Genomic DNA, 24,213 nt, shown 5'->3' on the forward strand with positions numbered 1-24,213 from the left:
GTGTTATTAAGCCATTTCATCTTCATCTTCAAATGCATTGATCTCGTATGTCAGGTCTAGTCCTGCAATGTGACCTCTGAAGAAATGCACATGTGTATTGGGCTCTGTGTGCAATCTGTTTTTCATCAAAGTCATTGGTAGCAGTAAAGTCTTTGCAGGGTTCCTACACAGGTCTGGAAAGTCTGGAAAAGTATTAAAAATGAATTTGATCATTTCCAGGTCTTGAATTTGAAAAAATGTCTGGAAAAGTATGGAAAATGTTGTGGTTCAGGTCCGATACACACATAATTCTAGCTTTTATGTTGTTGTAGACCCACTTTGAGTCCACAGTTTTTGTTGATGTGAAGAATAATGTTCAGATAGAGGGACGCTCTTATTACCCAGCCGCTGTCAGCATGCATTATATCAAATACCCACCAAAATCAAATCCAGTCAAGAACATAGGGTCTGCGAAAAATATGGAATTTTAAAATGGAAACCATGTAGGAACCCTGCCAATCATCTCACATATTCTGATATTTGTCGCTGTGAAGAACAATCTTCATCTATGCAGTGATATGACCTAGTTAGCAGGGGCAAGATGTCTATCTGCGTAAATCATATTGAAAACCAGACAAAATCTTCAAAACAAATCAAGGTCTGGAAAAAGTATGGAATTTTTTAATTGAAAATGTGTAGGAACCCTGTCTATATGGGCTCAACAAAAATCCAACTCTGCTCAAATGGAATTAGCACAGACTTTTTATGGGTTACACAGACGCAACTCAAACAAGACATGGTTGACCTAGTGCAAGCCGGGCTCTTGATGCCTCGCCTCCTCTTGGCTTTCGCACCCTAGTATAATACGTGTTCTGTACTGCCCTCTGCATTGTAGTGATATCCTATATAAGTGGCACTTTGTACACTTTTAAAGGCCCATTCACATCTAGAACGATAACTATAAAGATAACTATAACAAGATTTAAATCGTTCTAAGTAAATAAAATGTCTGTGTGTTCACACTACAACTATAACTATAAAAACATTCCAAAACGACAACTATAACAATATTGTTGCTTCCATCTCAGAGCGATTCGGTAGTTCCCTGCAGTGATGGCATTGGTTGCTGAGGAACTGATTACAGAAGTCTAGAGGAACCTGGTACTATTTGACAAAGACCATCGCCTCTAAAAATGTTGAAAAGAAACGTGACATACCGGTCAGGATCAAAAGAGCTCTTGGAATTAGCAGTAAGGCGTGTTTACTGACCTGGATATACTCGCAAACTAGAGTACTTGCTTGTTATCTTGCTAACAAAATAGCATCATGCCTTGGCCAACATGATCTGCCGAGGGCAAATGTGTTATTATCCTATCTTTTTAATGGCTATGACCGGAACGAGTAGCCTATTGAAAACCTGTTCAGCCACGGTGAAGTTACAGGTGTTTCTCTCAACATGGACACTAGCCTCTTCCACAGTCCACAGTAGATGTGGTGCAGAGGGACTACATAGAATCACGTGTTGTGAATGATTGAAACCTCCATTTGTGGACTGAATTTACTAGAATGCGTAATACAAACCAGGTAGTATTTCCTCTAGATGTAAAGCTTGATCATATGGTTTTTTTTTTTATAAAAAGGTGAGTTTTTGTCCATTACCTCATGAATAATTCAAATACTGATGACATCCATCATCACTGATTTCCCGCCATAGCAAACGTTTTACGGCAGTAGTGTTTTGCCGACCATGTCTATAATGGCTGTGGTATTCCTGCCCATCCCGACTGACCTGTAACCTCCAGTGACCCCTCTCCTTCTTTATGCCCCGCCCCTCCATGAGGACGACGCAACGACGTCTCAACGAACAAAGTAGAACCTCCTGGACAGAGGGAGAGATACAGAAAGTTATACAAATACCCATGAGTCTGTGTGTATTTGTGTGTGTGTGTGTGTGTGTGTGTGTGTGTGGGGGGGGGGGTTGTAGTGTTGTAGTCATCCATGTGAGAACCAGTTTGTGTTTTCCAACTCAAGAGCGAGGACATTTGGCTGGTTAGGACTTAGAGTTTGTACTTCGGTTTAGGGTTAAGATTAGAATTAGAGTGAGGGTCAAGATTAAAGGAAAAATCCACCCTGAAGCATTTTAACACTGTTAAAGTGGCTCCATTTTGTTGTTCAGTGAATTGTTTTTTTTATTCCTGTGACGTCACATCCAGATATTTCCAGCAGCGACTATGGGCTTTGATAGCAGAAAATGTTTCAGCTATAGAAAACATCAATGGTAAACGTCAGGTTTTGGTGTCAGTCCTAAACTTTTATTTCAAACAAACTAAACTCTCAGTATACTTTCAAATTCAGTTCTTACAATTCAATTTAACGTTTCTGCGACAGACCTCTGGGGATTCAGGTGGGCGTGGCTAGCTTGAGATGTGTTTGCTTTATTGATACCAGTAAAACAATGATTCAATCCTTGCATACAATGATTCAATTAAAGCAGTTTCTGCTGGCACTGATTTCTGTCCACACACAAGACATGTTGCTTTTTGAGTAAGGGGCAAGTGTCCAAAACCACAGGGGAATTTTGAAGCCAACACTGAAGTGGCGGCAGTGGCAGTTCCACTCATGTCCGCTAGAGGCTGGCTCCAAAAAAACTCAACTTCTCACTAAAAATATAAAGTCAATACATTTCGACAGGAGGTTATGGTCTCATTAGCTAATTTCACTTCTTCTAATTTGTGTTCTTACAGCGATTTTCAAAATACTAGGCGGACTAGGTGGTTGCTATGGTGTTACTAGGTGGTTGCTAGGGTGTTTCTAAGTAGCTGCTGTGCTGCACTTGGTCGTTGCTAGGGTGCACCATTTGGTTGTTCGGGCTAAGTAGTAGTACTAGTCTAGTAGCAAAAGTAGTAGTAGTACTACTAGTAGTAGCAGCAATAGTGCTGTAATAAGAGTGTGTAAGTGTGACTTGCTGAAACTAACCCACTAATTAGGATTAGGTTTAGGTTAGGGTTAGAGTTAAGGTTAGTTTAGGGTTTGGGCTTGGATTTAGGGCTACCATTAGAATTAGAATTTGGTTAATGGTAGGGTTGAGTGTAAGGGAATTGAACATAGTCAATGGAAGATCTTCACAAGTATAGTAATACAAACGTGTGTGTGTGTGTGTGTGTGTGTGTGTGTGTGTGTGTGTGTGTCTCACCCAAAGCGGTCCATGCCAGGCCCATAACCACTCCTGGGGGTGTGACATCATACATTCGGTCAACAGTGAACAGCGGTTTACCAACATAGTCCTGCAGGTTGTCAGGGGTAACGGTTACCATGGTTTCTTCACCGCTGATGATACGAAACGCCACCTTACGGAAAACCTGGGACAGACAGACAGACATTATGCTAGAGACAAACTACACCACTGACCAGACTGAAAAGACTGGACTCACACACTTAACCACTGGTCTTATGTCATCAAGGATCACACCCTTGACAGCCAGTTGCAAACAAAGTCATGACAACAGTCACTTTTGTTGTGAGAGCCAAATTCCAATGTAACAAAGTACCCTCACAATCTGTGTGATACCATTTTATGAGCTCCATCTTGTCTTTAAGCAAAAAAAAAAATTTTGCTGTTGCTGCTGACCAATGCTAATGACTCACGATTACTGGGCCAGGTGCTGAGATTTATGGCTTTCAAAAATATATTACCTAATACCCTTTTAACCAAGTTAGGATACCTTCTGTATAAGCATAAGTCTTAATCTTACTTATAAAACTAGGATCAAATTTGTGTCACATCTGTCTGGTACTTAAAGCAATATTCCACTTAGTTTTAACATGGGGGTTATTTGGCACTTGACCGCCCATGAAAACCAGAATATGAACTAATTACCAAGATCGGATGCAGCTGGACGAGTTTGTAGCGTTCAGATTTTTACTTCCCATTCATTTGAATGAGGCCACGAAAATAGCCAGAAAACCGACATTTAACACGTTCGTTAAGATAAAAAACGTCACTCTTTATACACTCGGCTTTATACATGCAGGCCCCGGTTTAGTCAAGTTAGAGAACAGGCTACAGGCCATTTTAAGTGAGGAATTTAGGAAGATTAAGGACTGAGTATTACAACAAGTTGTCTCTTCATATGGCCAAATCTGAATTCATCATGTTTAGATCAAATCCTAGGCTACATATGCTTAATTTGACTAGTATTGTCCTTGATGGTTGATGGTTTTTCCACCAAGTCCTCAGTGAATTATTTAGGATGCTAGACAGCAACCCGGGTGGAGAAAGAATGGCATTAAAGATTATGGGTAAGGTGAATAGAAGGATTAGATTTTTAGCTAGGAAGGCTACATTTCTTGATACACTAAATCTCAGATTGCTTGCCAACTCTTTAGGTTCCTGTTTTGATTATGCAATTTGTTCATGGTATGTAGGCTTGACAAAACTGCTTGATAAAATACAGATTCCCCAAAATAACCTAGTCAGGGTTGTGCTGGGTCTGGCCTTGAGTGACCATGTGGGAAAACAACATTTCCAGCAGCTGGGATGGCTACCACTGGCAGCGAGGTCAGTCCAACTTTTTCTCGTGAGCACGGTATACTTTCTTGTGCACACCAGAAACTTTCTTGTGCACACCGGAAACTTTCTCGTGCCCACGGGATAGTTTCTGGTGTGCACCAGATAGTTTTCCGTGCGCACCAAAAACTTGCCGATGTCCCCTTAGGGGCTCTGTAACTTTTTGTTTTCAATTTCAGTTTAGTTTTAATTAGTTTTTAAAGCGGGTTTGCTAGTTTAGTTTAGTTTTTATTTTTTGAAAATGCTTAGTTGTAGTTTAGTTTTTATTAGTTTCACTGTTAGTTTTAGTCTTTTTTTGTAACATGGGGTATTTGTCAGGGGCAAGATTCAAAAAGGTAAAAAAAAAAACACCCAAAATACTAGGCTTATGTAAGAAATAAGTTGACAAAGACGAAAACTAAAGACATTTTCTCTATAATTTTAGTTTATTTTAGTTCGTTTTGTAAACACACAATACAGTTTCAGTTAGTTATCGTTTTTTTGTAAAGCCTCGTTTTTATTTTTATTTCAGTTAACGAAAATGTTTTTTCACACCTAGTCTTCGTTATTTCGTTAGCTTTCGTTAACGATAATAACCTTGTTATGGTCCATAATATCTATAACAGAGCCCCAGAGTACCTAAATGGCTATTTCCAGAGAGTTGGGGATGTACATGCTTATCGGACCAGAGCTAGCATTGCTAACTTATCTTTGCCTAGGTTTAAAACTAACACGGGTAAATGTTCTTTTACGTTTTGTGGTGCTGAGAACTGGAATAAGTTGCCATTGCACATAAAAGGTAGAGTCAACCAACACCTTTTTAAAAAGCAGGTAAAAACCTGGCTCATGGATAATTTCAAAATATAGTTAGCCTAGGAATAATCCAGATTGAATTGTTGCATTATTGTATTAATTTAGTTATTGGTAATTTGTTTTGCCATATGTGCTTTTAGTTTGTAATGGTTTGTTGTTGAGTCAAATGGTAGTCAGTGCCTGCCTTGATTTTTCTATCTGCGCCATCTTACCATTAACACATCAAGGACCACAATGGAAATAAGTCTGTTGACAGAGTTTACAAAGTGCTTTGACAGTGAAAATAAAAGCAGAATACTCAAAATTTGTATTTAAAAGCAATGAAGCGATAAAAAGACAATAAAGAGGCGACAAAAAGATGATAAAAAATACGATAAAAAGACGATATCACATGAAAGTAAGTCAATAAAAATGGGTTTTAAGAAGTCATTTAAAAGAAGACACTGATTCTGCCAGCCTTAGAAATAATCTAAACAAAAAAATAAGAATAGGGTTATGCATTACTTTTTCCACTTGTTTCTGTAGGTTTCTGACTCCGGATTCTCTGCAGTACTGTCTGATGAGCAGACTGAGGGCTTCAGAAGAGATGGTGGTCTTCTCCTCAGTCAGACCACACAGAGAACGAAGCTGAGGGACCAGGTAACGCTATGGGGGGAGAGAGAGAGAGAGAGAGAGAGAGGAGAGAGAGAGCGCATACGATATTTAACTGCAGTGTTCAATTAACAGTTTAAAATAGAGACTTCAGAGGTGAAAGCCAGTCATCATAAAATAACGTTCACAACTTATGTACTGTTTGACTATTTAGGACATATGTGTCATTAGATCATCATAAATTAGGTTTGCTATCAAATATGGATATTCATTTCCAGGCACCATTAAGCCACAAGAACAACAACATAAAAGACAACATACTGTATGCCCAATTGCACCTTCCATTAACAGGAAAAGCCCAAGTCCAAAAACCCAAGTACTAAAAACATAATATAGTAAAAGCATGATATATTCAATTAAGCTTTTTTTTTATATATGTGGCAGAAGTAGAAATTGGTGTTACCTCAGCGATAGCCAATTTCTCCTGGGCCACGTATCCAGACACATTGATCATCTCCATCCTGTCCCTGAGTGGCTCTGGGATGGTGTCAACCACATTGGCCGTGCAGATAAACAGTACCTTGATTGGAGTAGACAGAGATATGGGGTGGGGCTTATGACAATAGAATTTTACATGTCATTCATGCTAGGACTGTGGGACTAAACAGGAAGGACTGTAGCTTGCTGTGAGGTCTCTCTCTCTCTAGCCTCAAACCTACCAGTCCTGTTTCTGATAACTGCACAATAGCAACAGATAGAGATAAATCAATGAGATCATACTCAATCGGCAAGCTGAAGAATAGTGTTTCTACCACAGGGTTAGGGTTTAATTGGTTCCTTCATCTTTGCCCCATGCACATCTGTCGCCATATATACACACCCAGCACACACACTCCTACCTTCGACAGGTCTACAGGTACATCTAGGTAGTGGTCAAGAAAGTTGGCGTTCTGTTCAGGGTCCAGAAGCTCCAACAGCGCTGAGGATGGGTCACCCTGGTAACCACGACCCATTTTATCCACCTAGTAATGGCAGGTTAGAGACAGACGCATTATCATTAATATCATTATCACCATCACACACCAGTTTATCCACCTAGCAACAGCAGTATTCATGCACCACCCCTGGTTATATGGACCTGGTAATCCAGATGCAACAGCTAATTTCAGGTGAATTTCTTACCGGAGTAGCCGGAAAGAATCACTGACATGTTTGTTCCGGATGGGATAAAATTACAAATCACCAGACCGCCCCTGGTAATACTAATGCTATCCAGAGAGGGCTTTATACTGAAATTCAATAGACAGAACTACAGGAGTGGCACAACCTTTACTGACCTCATCTATGAGCACCAGCGGGTTCTCTGTCTTGGTTTTCTTTAGGCACTGGATAATCTTGCCTGGCATTGCTCCAACATAGGTTCGCCTAGACACACACAAAAACACACACCACACACACACATACACATTTTAACCCTTGTTATGTTGCATATGCAGAGGTGCCAACATTGCAAAGTTGAAAACCCGAGCAGAAAGGTTGAAAAACCAGAATCTGACCCTAAAAAGAGTAGCATATTTGTTGTAGAAAAGAAACTGACAAAAAGACACATTTGGGCAAAAAAAAAACCCATTTTGGACCATTTTAAATGTAGGCTATCATATTAGATTCATTGAATAAAACACATGGCCAGTGCCTTTTTTCTGATTCTTCACATGTGCAGCTTTTAATGTGCGTCGCATCCCCAGTGAATCTTTTGAACACACAGAGTTACTTTAGTATTTGCTTCAAAACACGTTTTTAATACCACCAGATGTTGAATACATATGGCTGGTTATTATACTTAACTTGACTTTAGTTTCAAGCACATAACATGCGATTAGATAACATTTTAAATTTTATGTTAAAATATAGCCACTAGCGGCAATGGCAGGGTTCGTGTCAGTACAGCAGCCAGAGCTGAAACATGGAACTCTGCATTAAGATTGCTGTCAGGTTTGCCAGATTAGGCTGTTGATCCTTCAGTCCCCAAGCTATCAAGTTCTGATACTGAAGAATGTAATAGCAAGTTAAAAGGTGTCAATATCCAACTTCATATTGGCTTTACCGTGTTTAGCTGTACACTCAAAATGCTGCTGTTGGGCAAAATCTGGTTGGATCTGTATGGCCATTGGTGTGCATGTTCCACATTAAGGTTTGAACATGATTACCAGGATTCATAGCGATTGGTGAAATTCTATTTGAGTTATAAGCCAAAATGTCATAGGCCATGCCCACTTTCACTAATGATGACCGAACATCAGATTTTGACTAGGACATGGTCCTAGAGCATGTGTACTGAATTCCGTGCAATTTTACCAATTGGATTAGGACATAGTTTTCTGGCATTTGTGGCGCCCCCTATTGGTCAATCTTAAAATGGCTTTGCACATGTTCCTTCATTACTAACCCTAACCCACATGAACATGGTGTATCACAATTTAGCTTATAGGCCATGCCTCCTTCACAATTTGAAGAGTTAATATCTTCAAAACGAAAGTAGATATCAAAATTCTATACACAAAATTTAAAGAGCTTGGTCCATTGATGCTACTGACCGATTTTAGTGGTAATCGGTCAAATGGTGTAGGAGGAGATAATTTAGATAATTCAACATTTTTTAAGCTGATTTTCTGATTGGTGGGGCCCATAGGTGCAGCACCTGATTTGCCTGGACTGGGAAACCAGAAAAACGCAGCATTTCAGACCTTTCCTGTAGCCCCGTAGCAGAGGGGCAAATTCTGTAGCTGCTACAGGTAAACTGTAACAGTTGGCACCTCTGCATATGCAAATTTGGTAACACTTTATATTAAAAAAACACATATTCTTAATAAAATTTTGCATCTGTTTCTTCAAGGTGTAACCCATCACTGTTCTAGTACTCTTGTCCTATAATGCATTACTAAAGGAACCTGTGTCTATATAGTGTCAAATTATGTGTGCATTAGCTATGAGAAAGGCTTCAATTCAAAATGGAGAACGTAATCTGATTTACAAAGACATACAAAGCATACTTCATGTGCAACAACTTTCTTACTGACAGCTAGTAAGCACTAATTAGGAGGCTATTGAGGGAAAACCCATAGTTAATGGGCTATACTATATACAGCATATGATAGTGCAGAAGAAGGTGCTAATAAACGTTTTTAATGACTCATAAGGAACCAATACACTACCAACATGCATGTCAATAAGCAACTAATTAATAGTGAATATGTGTCCTTTAATATAAAGTGAATTTAAAATTAATGGTAGTAATAACAGTACTAATAATGCTGACCCTACCTGCCCAGTAGACTGGACATTCATATTTATGGGGTTCTACTCTATCAGGGGTTTTCCTGGCTGTTGTGAGGGCCAGATGGTGTCATATGCTGATTTGCATATTGGTACCGTCACATCAACGTTTTTCCTCAAGGTCTGAAAAAGTAGTTAGATTTGTGGCTTACTGTATATGATATGGATAATAAGTGAAGTGTGCTATAATGAGGTCCCTCAGTATTAATGTTAGTAGAGTAGATTTTCAGACCTGTGGCCTTTGATCTCAGCCACGTCAGTCATGCCTCCCACGCTGAACCTGAAGTACTGTCTGTTGAGGGCTCTGGCTATGGAGCGAGCGATGGATGTCTTCCCTACGCCTGGGGGACCGTAGAAACACAAGATCTTGCCCTGGGTGGAGCCGCGGAGCTGGCTCACCGCTATGAACTCCTACACACATGCAGACAGGCAGTCAAGTCTAGTCAAGTTCATTTCTATAGCCCTTCATCACACAGCATGTCTCAAAGGACTTTACAGCGAACGAGCCTACCTAGATCTAACTAATCAACAACCAATCACAAAATGATGCAATACAGTATGCAAAAAAAGAAAAGAAAAAGGAAACAAATCAAAGCACAAGACATAAAATAGCAGAAGAGAGAGAGAGTGACGAGCAGAGATACATGCAGGCACGGAGAAACAGTAGAGAGGCATTGTAGGAAAGACAGATGTAATAAGAAAACAAAAGAAAAGCAGAAAACATGGAATCTTCATGAGAAGTGAAACAGTGTTAATTACAAAAAAACTGAAAAATGCCATTATTTTAGCTTCCGTCTAGCTGTGCCCAGTGGTTTCAATAAAGAATGCCAACAATGTTACCAAGCCGTTTTTTTAAATGTCAAATTTTTCTCCCTTTGATATGACAAGTATAAAAATATAAATAATACTAAATGTAAAACGCTACCGAATCCCTTGAAAGATATCCAATTTAAAGTCAACACGAAGCAGCATTTCAGTGTTGTTTTACTTCCGTACTTCACTGCATTTCTGGTTGAAACAGGATGTTGGGGCAGGACATAATGTGGGGAGGGACTGTTCAAAAGTTAAAAAATGCTTTGAGAATAATGTCACAAGTTCTGGATTCTTCAGAATGAAGAAATTCCAGCCATCGTCATGCCACCATGGTGTCTTAGGTTTTGGGGGGTAAACCATACTATGGGATTTAGTAAGATTTTGAAATAAAAATATGAGAAAATAAAGATTTTCTATATTTTGGGGTTTTCACTGTTAAATAGGTATGATATTGATAAAAGTCATTTTTGTGTGTGTACACATACAGTTTATACTGTATAAATATGTGAGTGCGTATGCTCTAACCAAGATACGTTTCTTGACGTCATCCATCCCATAATGGTCTTCTTCCAGAACCTCTTTGGCTCGGTCCAATGCCAAGTTCTCCTCGCTGTTGGTACCCCAAGGCATGCTGGTCAGCCAGTCCAGATAGTTACGGGTTACACTGAAAAACAAACAGATGACTAGTTTACTGACGAACCATAAACAGTATGTTTGTAAGCTCTGTATTTTTATGCACTAGTGGCTCTCTTGATGTAGCAAGACACATTTGCACTTGAGGCAAATAAAAATCTATTCTACTCAATTTTACACTACAACAGTACCATGAACTAAGTACGATGGAGTAGGATATTCTTACAGCAGAATACTTGCTTGAATTCTGAGCTACAGGAATTTGACAGACAGAATGGAGTCTAACTTGACCTCAGACCAGCGGCTGTCAAGTAAAACAGAGTAGAATACAGTACAGTAGAGTACAGTGTCCTACAGGACATTCTACAGAGTAGACCAACTTGAACTCTGAAGAGTGGTTGTCCAGCAGTCCCAGTTTGTTGAGTTCTTCGTTGATGACATCCATGATGTGTTGAGGGACAATTCTGTCTTTTAGTCTCTCTCTAAACTTCTCCTCGATGGCCTCTTTGTCCTCCTTCTCCAGACCCAGCTCCTGAAAAATCCACAAGCTCCTGTTCAAGTCTGGGGAGGACCACACCCTGTTCGCCCTCTATCACACTATATCTCAGAAACAACTGATTGGATTTTGACAACACTTGGGGTAATGATACATCTCACCACTGTCCTGGCATTGTCAAAATTACTCTGTTTAGTAATCCATCATCAGTCATATCTCCCACACTGCAAGATCAAATGACATGAAATCTGATGCTCATGTCCAGCTATCCTTGCTCCAGGTTTGCCTCCAGGACCATTAATGGCCTAATTGGATTGTCTACCATTTTGAGTTTCTTGAAAAAGCCTTTAACATTTATTTACTGATTAGCCCAGAGGAGGACTGCATCCTTTGTACAGTCGACCAACATACAGTTCCACAAATGCCAAAAAGACTAGCAGACAATGCAAATGGCTCTATAAAATGCATTTAGACTGATACATAACAGCCTGGAAACTTTTAACTGTTTCACATTTGATTAACTTGTCAGCGACTGGCCCAGAGGGTGAGGGATAAAATGTTGAATTTTCGCCTTGTTTCAAAGTCCTGTTAGATACTAATACAGCAAACTGACAATTTTCTTCACTGCTGTTGCAGGGCCCATGAGGAAAGGATTCAGTTTCTTGCTCAGAGATTGACAGACAGATCACATAATAATAATAAGAGGCCATACAGTTTATTACAACCTTCTTAATAATCTTGAGTTGCTCCTGTAACAGGTACTTTCTGTGGGTCTGTTTGATCTTCTCTTCAACCTGGGAGGAGAGAGCGGAGACAAAGATGGAATTAGTTAGGTTGACCAGCAGAGCAGTGGTTGGTTAACGGTGATGTGTGTAGGTAGATGAGGTGGTCTGACCTCTCGGCCCAGCCGCTGCTGCAGTTTGCTGAGCTCATATTCCTTCTTGAGCAGAGACAGAGCCTTGTACAGACGCTTAGGGATCTGCAGAGACGCACATCAACTGGTTTCAAACATATTCATTGTGGACTACCTTTTAATTAGATTCCTGTGGTAGTTTCTGCAATCACATTTTTTGCTAGAGCTTAATATAAAAAAAATCACTGAAATAGATTCCCTCAGTAAAAGAAATAATCACTTTTATCAATGCTAGACTATGTAACTCTATGTGAGAGCACTGCTGATTTGTTGCATTCTGGAGGAAGTTTGTCTTGCTCCATGCTTCCAAAGTATTCAATGACTGTAGTGTTGATAATATATACCACTTAGGCTATAACTTTAGCGTGTAACACAATGTAAAATGTGGCAAACACTTCCAGTGTCAATAAAAATGTAGCCAAAATATAACAACTTAAATACACACACACACAACTGGTAGAACACCACCAAGTCCATCATTTGAATAGGCTGAACAGAGGAATGAAAACCCTCTCTGCCATGTTTAAGTCCTCTGCCAAACCTGTATAATGTTGAGCTAAGCATTGTATGGCCTGTAGGCTGCTCACATTAGTCTCCTCCAGGACGTCCTGTAGCTCATGGGATTCTGCTCCTGTCAGAGCTGCTCCCATGTCGCTGAGGTAGATGGGATTATCAACCACTCTCTGGCCGGCCTGCATCATCTGGAGGACCGACTCCCTGACACACACATATATAAACAAGGACACACATACAGTTTATGGATGAACGCAAACATACAGCTTTTTAAAGATTGACGCAGATATTTTTGGATTGAAGCTGCTGGTACTCTGAATGGCCAATGTTCAATAAATTCAATGTTATCTAAATCTGTCCATGTCCATTAAAAAAAATTGTCCACTAAAGTCCAGCACAATAATAATAATAAATTCATGCATACTCTGATGGAATTTGATCAAAAAGTCTCATTAGACTCAGGTTAAGGTCTTCCCATAGACAATCAATTCTACAATAAATATGTACTCAAACTGTGTCACATTATCATATCAGAGACCATATCCCATTTTAAACGAGAGGCACTTGAGCTGCCTAATGTCCTGCCATAATGACCATGATATATTAAAAGAATAGTTAATTCAAAAATGTCATCTACACCCTCATGTCAGTCGAAACACACAGCGAGTTAGTTTGCTGCTAGGTCCATGCCATCTTGGCAGCTCCATACCAGGATATGACAACTTTTAGGTGTCAGTCATATAGTATATTAAATTTTTGTAGCATTTCCAGGTCATTTGCCCGCTGTGGCTATAAAAGAGGGCTTGTATCAAATAGCAGGTGGCTTACATTAGTTGAGTTATCAACAATTAATGAAATTTAGTGTCCCTTATCAAGTGCCCTGAAATACTTTCATAGGATTCTTGAGAGTGATTTGTGCAGTAGATTGAACCCATATACCCATCACCACCGCCTTGGGGAACATGAGGCTGACTTTGTGAATAGAAAATCACAGCTTCACAGCTTCAATATGACGACACAATATTGTATCAGTGAACAGTATGAACACTGTCCCTTAATGACACAGCAGTGTCATTATTCACTTTTGTATTCCACTATCTGCAATTTTTCTCCAGTAGTCCTCTCTAGCTTTGCCAGCAACAACAGTGTAACTTTTCACTGTTACAATGTTTTGTATTGCTCACATTTATTCATTATAATAGTTTGTGCTTCCTGAGAGAAGAGCGCAAATTTTAGTAATTAATTTCTTCTCCATAAGCACTTTTACCCACTTTCTGGTTTCTGGTGTGACATGCTGATGGCAGGTTAACAACATGTATCCATGGATCCATCCTACCTGGTGTCAACAGCACAGGCTGCTTCTGGTGATGTAATGGTGTGGGGGAATGTTTACTTGGCTTACATTAGGCTCATTAGTACCACTGGAGCATCATTTCAGTGTACCTAAACATTGTTAGTAACCAGGTCCAGTCTTGAGCAAAGATGGTTGAGGAACTTGACAGTGACTTTAGTCCAGACCTCTTTAGGATTAGATGGATCACTATAGCATTGACCTAGATCCCTGTGGGAGGTCTCCAGAACTATGTTGAGTAAAGGCTTTGAAGAATTCCTGAATCCTTACTACCTGCTACTAGCTACGTGGACCTAATAAAGTGGTCACTGAGTGTACATGAACATACATACACACAAACACACACACAGAGCGTTACAGCTCAGTAAAACTGTGGGCCAGTAGATTTTAATAAATGATTGATTTATTATTATTATTATTGACTGACTGACTGAAAGATAGACTGACCTGTAGAGAGGGTTGAGTGCGATGATGTCCCTAATGGTCTTCACTATCTCTGCTGTCAGTGCCTGGAGAGCATAAACACCACACTGTCACATTCTACCATAGTACGCTACTTCAGTGTACCATCCTGTCAGGGCAGGGAGACCACATAAGAATCGACCGTACCTTAGGGGTGGGCGGTATACCGGTGTTATAGTCAACACCGGTATGATGTTCTGCAATGATATGGATTTTGCAATACCGTGGATACCGTGATAAATTTATTAAAATATATAATATGGCATTTATACTAGCGACAAATCTGGCGACTTTTTCTGACCACGGGGAACAGTGTTAATGTGTTCAGTCCCAAAGCATTTGGCAATAAATTGATACGGGCGATGCCGGTTTGCTCACTTGTTGTTTAATCCAGAGAGGTCTGATGATCACAACTCTTCCCACACACAGTGTTGCCCCCCTCCCTCCGCTGAGAGTGGGGCCTGTAGATTATATTGACATGCAAAGTAGCGTATGATGTTATCTGGCGACTTCTACTGACTTTTTATATATATACTTTATAATATATATAGCCTGTATATATTGAATATGCCACGGTTAACCCCGTTCTTGTTCCCTCCGTGGTCTGCCCGTTGTGTTGAGCCTGTCTACATTTTGCATATGGGTAAGTGATCACAGTTATCTAGTTTTACTTTTTTTCCATAAATATCTCAAGTTATACCGTGACGAACATAAATGTAACATATAGGATACTATGTGTAGTGTGGTGTACTGTTACCAAATAGAAGCTTCTCAGCGGCTCCACAGATAACCTCATCTCCAACATTTATTTGAGCAACGTTGGTTTATATATCCTCTATTTTGTTTACCGACATGGTGATAAATGACCATAGTAAGCAAAATCGTGGCATCTATATACATTTATATGGCTAAAATACGGAACAGACGGGTACGTAGTCCGGCAAAAACAGAAGCCATGCGTCTCTCCAAAGTCCGCTCCGGCTCAGTTTCAGACCCGGCAGCGTGCGTCAGTGCAGCAGCTGCATTCAAAAATAACTGCGCACTGAAAACGCAACCGGTGTAGTTAAGATGAAAATTAAAGTATAGTATATAGATCAATTTCTATATACTGACCACCTTTCTATGCAGCTAACTGGCGTGTGTTTAAATGCCCACATCAATTTAGAGGCAATTCTTTACATACATACTTGCAATATTTTAAATATTCATCATATTTTCATGGCCTATAACATACTTTTGCTTCTCAGTTGGAGAAGGAAAATATTTGCACAATAAAAACAGTTGAGATGCATAATATTTTCCGTCGTCTCCTCTGGTATTATAAAGATAAAACACATGTATTCATTTTATATCAAATATTAAAATATAAAAATTTGGAATACCGTGATGTATACCGATACGGTCCAGACAGTGGAAAATACTGTGATATTAATTTGAGTTTATATCGCCCACCCCTACTGTACCTTACTGTATTGTACCATATATAGAGAAAGTGTGTTTAATGTGTACCTTAACCTCCTCTGTGACAGTAAAGTGTTCATGCTGAACATTGTCCACCTCCACCATCAGGATGTTAGAGGAGGGCAGAGGCTGAAGCTCTGGGCTTAGGTCTGCATTTGAGATCTGATCAATTAGAACAGAACAAAAAAATCAGTCCCATCAACATCAAAAATACACTACTACTAAGATAATAATAATGTAACCATAATAAAATAACAGTATTAACTAATAATAAACACTATAATAATAACTTTATTTGTATAATCACTTTCAAAACAGCAGTTACGAAGTGCTTCACACACATTAAAACAAAAAGGAAAACAGGTTAAAATAAATTTAAATAATAAACACCATAGAGACAAAGAACAAGAATAGGCTAAATAAATAAATAAAAGCAAAATGAATAACACAATATACAGCAAATATAACCACCAACCATTATTTATTTATTTCCTTTATTTTACCAGGTAGGTCATTGAGAACACATTCTTTTACGATAACGACTAGGGCTGAACAATTAATCAAAATTTTATCGAAATCGCAATATGGCCTACTGCAATTTTCAAATCGCAGGAGGCGCAATATTTGTTAAATGCCAAATGTGTGTCAAAATACCATTTTAAATGAAATATTGTCATGCTGCAGAGATGTCCTGGCCTACAAATCATATTCTACAGACTTAAGAAAACATCTTTGTTTGCTACAGATCCCTGCAAAAATTACACCATAATCATTTTAATACGTTTTTCAATGAAAATGAGAATAATGATGTAAAAAATATCATTCCCTCTAATATTGCAAATCATATCGCAATTGCAATATCAGTCAAAACAATCGCAATTACATATTTTTTCAAAATCGTTCAGCCCTAATAACGACCTGCCAAAAAGACACAGCGGCACACACAAAATAGCAGCAATACAGATAAACAAATATAAACAGAGTTAAAACATTAGTGGAGACAGGCACAGACATAGCAGTTAGTAGTAAAAGGACTTAACATACAGGCCAGACAAGACATAGTGCAGGGTTAGGACACGGGGGGCAGGGGTGTCAGTATAGTTGACATTTGCAGACGTGTGTTAAAAAAGACTTCAATAGTCTGCCAAAGGCAGCCAAGTCAACAAACTGGCCCAGCAGTAACGATTTATGAAGTCCATTCCAGGCTGATGCAGCAGCAAAGTGGAAGGCTTTGCTACCAAAAGAGTTGTTGGTTTTTGGGACAGCGAGAGAGATTAGAGAGTTAGATCTGAGGTTATAAGTAGATGTGGATATGCACAGTAGTTTGGATAGATAGGCCGGGGTGTGTCCAGTGAGTGCTTTGTAAATCAGGGTGTACCAATGTGACTCATGTCTGGCCTGGAGAGAGGTGAGGCCTATTTGACTGTAAAGTGAGCAGTGATGAGTGCGGTAGGGGGCTCCAGTGGCAAATCTGATGGCGGAATGGTAGAGGGTATCCAGTTTTGCAAGGGTGGTTTTTGTGGCATGTTGGTAAATAACATCACCATAATCGAAGGAGGGGAGAATACATGATTTGAACATGGAGATTCTGGAGGAATGAGTGAAACAGAACTTGTTTCTGTAAAGGAAACCAAGCTTGGATTTGATTTGGGTTTGGAGTTTACTGATGTGAGTGTTAAAGCTAAGGGAATCATCTAACCAGATTTGTATGTGTAGATGCATCTATGGGGATGGAAAACGAAGTTTAAAAAGTGAAGTGAGTTTTCAAGAGTGATTTAAAAGAATGCACTGAGGTAGCTGGACAAATATCCTCCAGAAGGCTGGTCCAGAGTTTTGGGGCTTTAGTCTAGACCAGTGGACAGTCAGAAGGGCTTTGTCACTGGATCTAAGATTCCAGATTAGGTCAGTACAGACATAAAAGCTCAGGTGTTTGCGGGGGCCAGTCCATTTAAAGCTTTAAAAGTACTAAGTCAAATCTATTCTAAAATCATAGGAGTCTGTCTGCAGCATTCTGAATGAGCTGGAGATGACAACTGTTTTTACCATTGACGCACGATAACAGAGTTGCAATAATCAATTCTAGAAAAAATGAAAGCTTGAATAACGCTTTCCAAGTAAAAAGTCCACTAATTAATGTTAATGTAGAAATGGCAAACCAGTCTGTTAATGATTCAGAGCTCTGAAAGAGCAGAGCCCAGGCAAATAACCCATTGCTATTATCAACCCTGGTTATCAAACCATTTTTGTTCCCTAATCCATAGTTTATGGGCGCATTCACACAAAGCATATTTAGAAGGGTTTATTCAAATTCTGGAGTGTTTATTCCTTTCGTTCGGTATGTTTGGCCAAGTGAAAACAATGGCATTGGAACTTGGGTGGCAGCAAAAAAAAACGTCAAATGACCTGCTGTAGTGTTTGGTTGAGTATGTGGTTGAGAATCCTTCATATATATAAATATATATATATATATATATATATATATATATATACAGTATATATAATGGCCAAGTTTGAATGTGAAAATCATCTGTACAGACCTTGTCCTCCAGCTGCTCTTCCAGTGTACCAGGCTGGTCCTTGCGGGTGCGTTTGGCTTTGCGTCTCGGTGCAGGTTTGGGTTGTGACTCCACTTCAGACTCTGACTGTGCCGATGACGTTGCCGACTCCTCGGGCTCCACCTCCAGCTGTTGTGTGATCCGGATCCTGACAGACCAGAATATACAGCGGACAGCATCTCTACACATTCTTTCAGATGTTCTTTTTTACTGCTTAGTAACAAGTAAAATCAGGGTAAAAACCCTGGTACCCTCTCAGTCACTTGATGGGTTGACACTAGCAAAGTGTACTGCTGTAATGGCATGGCAGAGCCCAGACTTCAATCATATGTATAGATCTGTGGACTGACCTAAAGAGAATAGGAGAAAATTCCTAAATCCAGACTTGGTAGAGACTTATCCAAACGGACCAAACAGACTGCTGTTGTCAAAGCTGCTTCTACTAGGTAGCAACGTCGTAGTGCTAAAGGACTCGCTTCTCATTCAAACTGACCAAGCTTCAGCAAATAGGCTAGTAAGAATGGGAGAAAATCCCAAAAATCCAGATGTGACAAGTTGATACCGACATGTCCGAGATATACTGACTGGAAGCTGTAAATGCTGCTAAAGCTGCTCAGAGGGCTGAATATCTATTTAAATTAGATTCTTCCGTATTTAATTTTCATTTAAATACACAAAAAATTCCAAAATCATGTTTTACCTTTTCACGATGGTCTATTTTGTGTAGATGATTCTACAAATCTAAATTTGGTAAATTTCCAATTCACTCTGCAAAATCACAAAATGTGGAAAAACTCAAGGGGGTTGAATATTTTCTGAAGGCACTATATGGATCCTGACAGACCAACATAATACAGTGAACATATGTAATTATCAGAGGTGAGATATTACATAAAACTCATCATGGAGGACACAAGTACGTGCAAGAACACATTGAAAAAAGAGCTCGCTCTCTCTCTCCCTCACAAACACACACCGATATCTCTAATGCACTCCCAGGGACGAACTAGCCCCAAAGGGACGCTAAATGTCATGAATTTGGACATGCCATTACTAGCGTCCCGAACTTTCACCCTTCCTCCTAGGCCTTAGTAGCATTAGGGCTGGGGGATGTGGACCAAAAATCCAAAAGACCAAAATATCTCGGTATTTTTAGGCTGAATGACGATACATGATATATATCTCTGTATTTTCTACAAAGTGGGCAGCTGTAAGTAGGGCTGGGCGATATGGACAAAATCAAATATCACAATATTTTTGACCAAATACCTCGATATCAATATCGCGACAATATTGTAGGGATGACTATTGCTGCTTTCACAAAATATTTACACAATGAGATTTTTGATAAATAATCATCAGTAATGTGGATATAATGACTAAGTGGGTAAAGTCACTTTACTGTAATGCAACCTTTAAAACCAGGAGAAGACAACACTTATGCCATATCACGATATTACGATATCCAAAATCTAAGACGATATCTAGTCTCATATCACGATATCGATATATTGCCCAGCCCTAAGTAGCATGTAACGGTACCATCAAAGTTCCAATTAAGTCCTTTGTTTTCCCAAAACGCAGGTTTCGGTAGCTGGGAGCTGAAACTAAAGCTACCTTGCTGATGACGTTGACTCTATGCAAGCACAGTTCATGCAGCCCTATACGATAAAACTTCCTCGGCACCTTCTCCACACTGACCCATATCTACGAAAGAGGATTAGGGCCACATGTGAAAAAATTATTTGAGTTCTGAGTTCAAAGTCAGAATTCTGAGATTAAACTCAGAATTCTGAGAATAAAGTCAGAATTATATCCTGTCTCCTCAGACTGTAAAAAAAGATGGACGTAGTGAACGTGACATCACCCATAGGTTTCTGAAGCCTAGAGATTGGGTTTACGATTCCATAGGCAAGCATTATTGTCTTGGCTTCTCATTTACAAACACAACTTTTCTCCCCACAAAAAAATTATTTGGAATAACAAGATTATTAATTTCACACACACAAAACCTTATATTTTAACAATTAAAAACAACATTCTATTGGTGACACAACTACTTCATATAAATGGGCACCACATACACAGAATTCTTAAGGAAATATGAAATTCCAGTTACTGTTACAGTTTGCAATAGTTTTTGATGCTGTACCTGCAGGCCTCCTACGGTTCCAAAGATTATGACGAAACTCCTAACTTTACTGTAGATATTATTTTAAATGGTATAAATATCAAAGACAAAAGATGCAATAACAGATGTATTAGAAATATAGTTATTGATAATACCAGTTCTAATGCAAAACAATTTTGGAATGCCCATTTTGAAAATATTAGTTGGAGACTAGTATGGACCTTTAATGACAAGTATTGTGTCACCAATAAAGTCAAAGATGTATATTTTAAATTATCCACATAATATATCCCACAGATCAGATGTTAATATTAAAATGACATTGATATAAAATGTGAATTCTGTGACTTTGATGTCGAAACAATTTTACATTTGTTTTATGAATCAACTTTTGTTCAACTTTTTTGGTTGGACTTGGAAGATATGTTTGAAAGGTTATATGGCACTAAGGTTTTATTTTTCTATCATAGAATAACATTCATACAGAAAACCTTTTTTTGTTAATTTTTTTCATTTTACATGGTAAGTTTTACATTCACAAATGTAAATGGTCAAGGAAAAAAACACATATTATACAATTTAAAATTGTAAAAAAAAAACCAAAAAAAACAACAACATTATTTTGAAACTTTAGAGTGTAAAAACCCAGAAAGCCATTAAGAGTCTGGCTATCTATAATGCCTTAAATATTCTTGTATATATCTATTTTCTGTAACCCCTGCTCTTTTATTTAGCTTTATCTTTTTATTTGATATTTTTTCTCTTTATACGGTCTCTGATTACTTGTTTTCCCGTGATATTATGTGATGGGAATACATGATGAATAAAGGAAATTATTATATATAAAAAATATATATTTTGAGTGAGAAGTTGGGTTGTGGTCCCATTGACTTTGTGGAGTCAGTCCCCAGTTCAATTCATTATTGAATTTTAAATGTTCTATAAGATTTTGATTTATTTATTGTAATTCTATTTGTCATTTTATCTCACAGCAATGTTATTCCGTTTTCATTTTGCACTACATGTTTTATTCCTTCCTTTATTCCTTTGTAACTTTGGTTGTGAATAGTGCTCTATAAAATAAATACAGTAAACAAATAAATCAAGTACATTTACAAGTTGATATCTTAAAATATGAAGAAAATATGGTCATTGTAAAAGTTTGGCCACAATGTTGATTTTTTCCACAAAACTTCAAAAGGCTTCTTCTCATGAACCGTAGGTCCAAATGACCTTAAATTTGACATAATGTGTTCAATGGAAATGCCTTCATTAGTTTGCAAAAAGCTCAGCTGAATGAGATCAGACCAAAGATTAACAAAAAAGTAATTATTATTAGCAGCAGGTAGTAGCAATAGAGTTACTACTACTAGTAGTAGGTAGTAGCAGCAGGAGTAGCGGTCGTAGTAGTCGTGGTAGTATCAGTAATAACAGTAGTAGTAGTCATAGCAGTATCAGTGGAACTAGTAGTAGTAGGTAATAGTAGTAGTGTTTCTAACCTGCGGTGTCCCATGACAATCATTCTCAACTTGTCTCCCAGGTCCTGCATCTCATGAATCTGAACAAAGGTCCCTGTAGAGTAGATGGCATCAAGAGACTCCACCACATCTGATTCATTACTGCAGAGAGACAGACAGAGTCATGGGTTCATTACTGCAGGGGGACAGAGAGTCACTGGTTAGTACCAGCACACAGCCCTGTACAGTAGATGGCATCGACACATTATCATACATAAAGAAAACACAGAGAAAGAGACAAACCCTTTGAGGTTGATAGCAGAATAGTTTTGTCGTATCCACAAGTGTCTTACTTATCGCTGTGTATTTTTGTAGGGGTGGTGATTAGAGACATTTGTTTTCAATTAATAATTAATATAATGAACAGGGGAAAATAAATATATTTAACACACATATAACACCTTAACAACATGTATGGGGTCCAGAGTGCTCAGAAAATCTTCTGTTTTCTATGAGAACACACTACTGCTACGTTCACACTGCAGGCCTTGATGCTCATATGTGTTGTTTTGGATGACTGTTCATATCTATATGTATATGTATGTATTTTCTATATATTTACATACTCTATATAACCCATATCCGACACCAATATGAACTGACAGCAATGTCGAAAAGACATGTGTGGCAGAGTAACAATAACAAGATAACAAAACAATAATAACAATGAGCCTTCCAGTTTTGACTGAATTGAGGTGTGAAGCTGTCCAGTTGTCTTGTCTTGTTTCAATTGTTGTCTCACTGTTCTCCATGCTCCATGCCTTGTTTTTGTTTATGCACTTTATTATGTAATGTATTCTTGTCGTACCTATTGTTGCTGTTGTGATTTGATGTTGTTGTCCTGTTATGTGTTTGTTGCTGCTTTTGACCCTGTCTTGGCTAGGTCTCACTTGTAAAAGAGGTTTTAATCTCAATGTGACTTCCTAGTTAAATAAAGGTTATATATATATATCTATATATATATGCTAATGCTGCTCAGCCAAGCTGGCTACATTATGACAACTGTCTCAGGTGAATGATGTAAGATTTACTTGTCATGGCAACGCTGACAAATTCCCATTTGAGCATTCAAATACAAGTTGCAGTTGTTGGTTGCAATCCAATTTTGTAACACATGATATACATGTGATCCAAATTGGAATTTAAAAAATGCAACTCCATGCAGCTTTTTGCTGTACACCATCCGATCTGTGTCACATATGAGGGGGAAAAAAATCAGAATTGGGATATTTTGAGCTGCAGTGTGAATGGAACCCACAATGTTGCTGTTACTCTTGGTGACAAGGACCATAGCTTCACCTTCTTGAGCTCATATCAGCCTACCGATCGAGCCAAATCAGCATGCTTTTGATTTGGATGAAAGGTAGTACTTCTACCAGAGTAGTGAGTTAACATTAGACTTTGTCAACGTGGCTTACTTACTTATCGTCTCTCTTCAGGAAGACTCCGGCGTAGGGCTGAGCCAGACGAACCTTCCTCCTCAACAGCTCCATCAACGCCTTGTTCTTTACCTGACGAGAAGACAGACACATTACTGATTCTGATCACTTGCGCACACACACACACACACACACACACACACACACACACACACACACATATATATAGAATCTTATGGAATTATTATTTTGGTTATTGGTTATTATTTAGTGATTTTTTGGTTGAGCACCTATGTAGAAACCTGGCTTGGATGTTAGAGGGGTGTTAGTGGATGAAAGCAGGAAACTAATCAGACCTATACTCATCTACTCCACTCAGTATCTATTTTAAGTCAAAACTTGTGAACATATAGCAGCAGTGAAATGCCTTAATAACTATCGCCCAGTTGCCTTAACCCCCATAATCATGAAGTGCTTCGAGAGACTCATACTATCGCACATCAAGGCCATCATCCCCTATCTGGACCAACACCAGTTTGCCTACAGAGCAAAAAGATCCACGGATGATGCAATCTCAGTCCCTGACACACCTGGAACATCCAAACACATATGTTAGGATGCTATTTGTAGATTTTAGCTCCGCCTTTAACACCATAATCCCACACAAACTGGTAAAAAAAAACTCGGCAACCTGGGCCTAGGAACTTCACTCTGCTCTTGGGTCATG

The 24,213-nt window shown here is 38.8% G+C and overlaps 1 protein-coding gene across 1 annotated transcript in view; it reads right to left on the bottom strand.

Moving 5' to 3' along the window:
- The window catches only part of lonp1 (lon peptidase 1, mitochondrial), a 28,774-nt gene that overhangs the window by 2,320 nt on the left and 2,241 nt on the right, over positions 1-24,213 (bottom strand). The window contains exons 2-18 of the mRNA XM_071543190.1: positions 23,530-23,618; positions 22,090-22,209; positions 18,442-18,607; positions 15,953-16,066; positions 14,429-14,490; positions 12,705-12,834; positions 12,100-12,183; positions 11,930-11,998; positions 11,089-11,240; positions 10,601-10,739; positions 9,495-9,673; positions 7,267-7,354; positions 6,829-6,951; positions 6,393-6,509; positions 5,843-5,983; positions 3,173-3,338; positions 1,769-1,858 (exon numbers count right to left, since the gene is read on the bottom strand). Coding sequence (XP_071399291.1) covers positions 1,769-1,858; positions 3,173-3,338; positions 5,843-5,983; positions 6,393-6,509; positions 6,829-6,951; positions 7,267-7,354; positions 9,495-9,673; positions 10,601-10,739; positions 11,089-11,240; positions 11,930-11,998; positions 12,100-12,183; positions 12,705-12,834; positions 14,429-14,490; positions 15,953-16,066; positions 18,442-18,607; positions 22,090-22,209; positions 23,530-23,618 — 2,029 coding nt within the window. The remainder of the gene's footprint in view (positions 1-1,768; positions 1,859-3,172; positions 3,339-5,842; positions 5,984-6,392; positions 6,510-6,828; positions 6,952-7,266; positions 7,355-9,494; positions 9,674-10,600; positions 10,740-11,088; positions 11,241-11,929; positions 11,999-12,099; positions 12,184-12,704; positions 12,835-14,428; positions 14,491-15,952; positions 16,067-18,441; positions 18,608-22,089; positions 22,210-23,529; positions 23,619-24,213) is intronic.

Source organism: Centroberyx affinis, unplaced genomic scaffold, assembly GCF_046629955.1.
Source record: "Centroberyx affinis isolate AG114_WGS23_722 - 3 ecotype Tasmania unplaced genomic scaffold, CSIRO-AGI_Caff_v1 ptg004263l_1, whole genome shotgun sequence".
In the NCBI taxonomy this organism is placed as follows: domain Eukaryota; kingdom Metazoa; phylum Chordata; class Actinopteri; order Beryciformes; family Berycidae; genus Centroberyx; species Centroberyx affinis.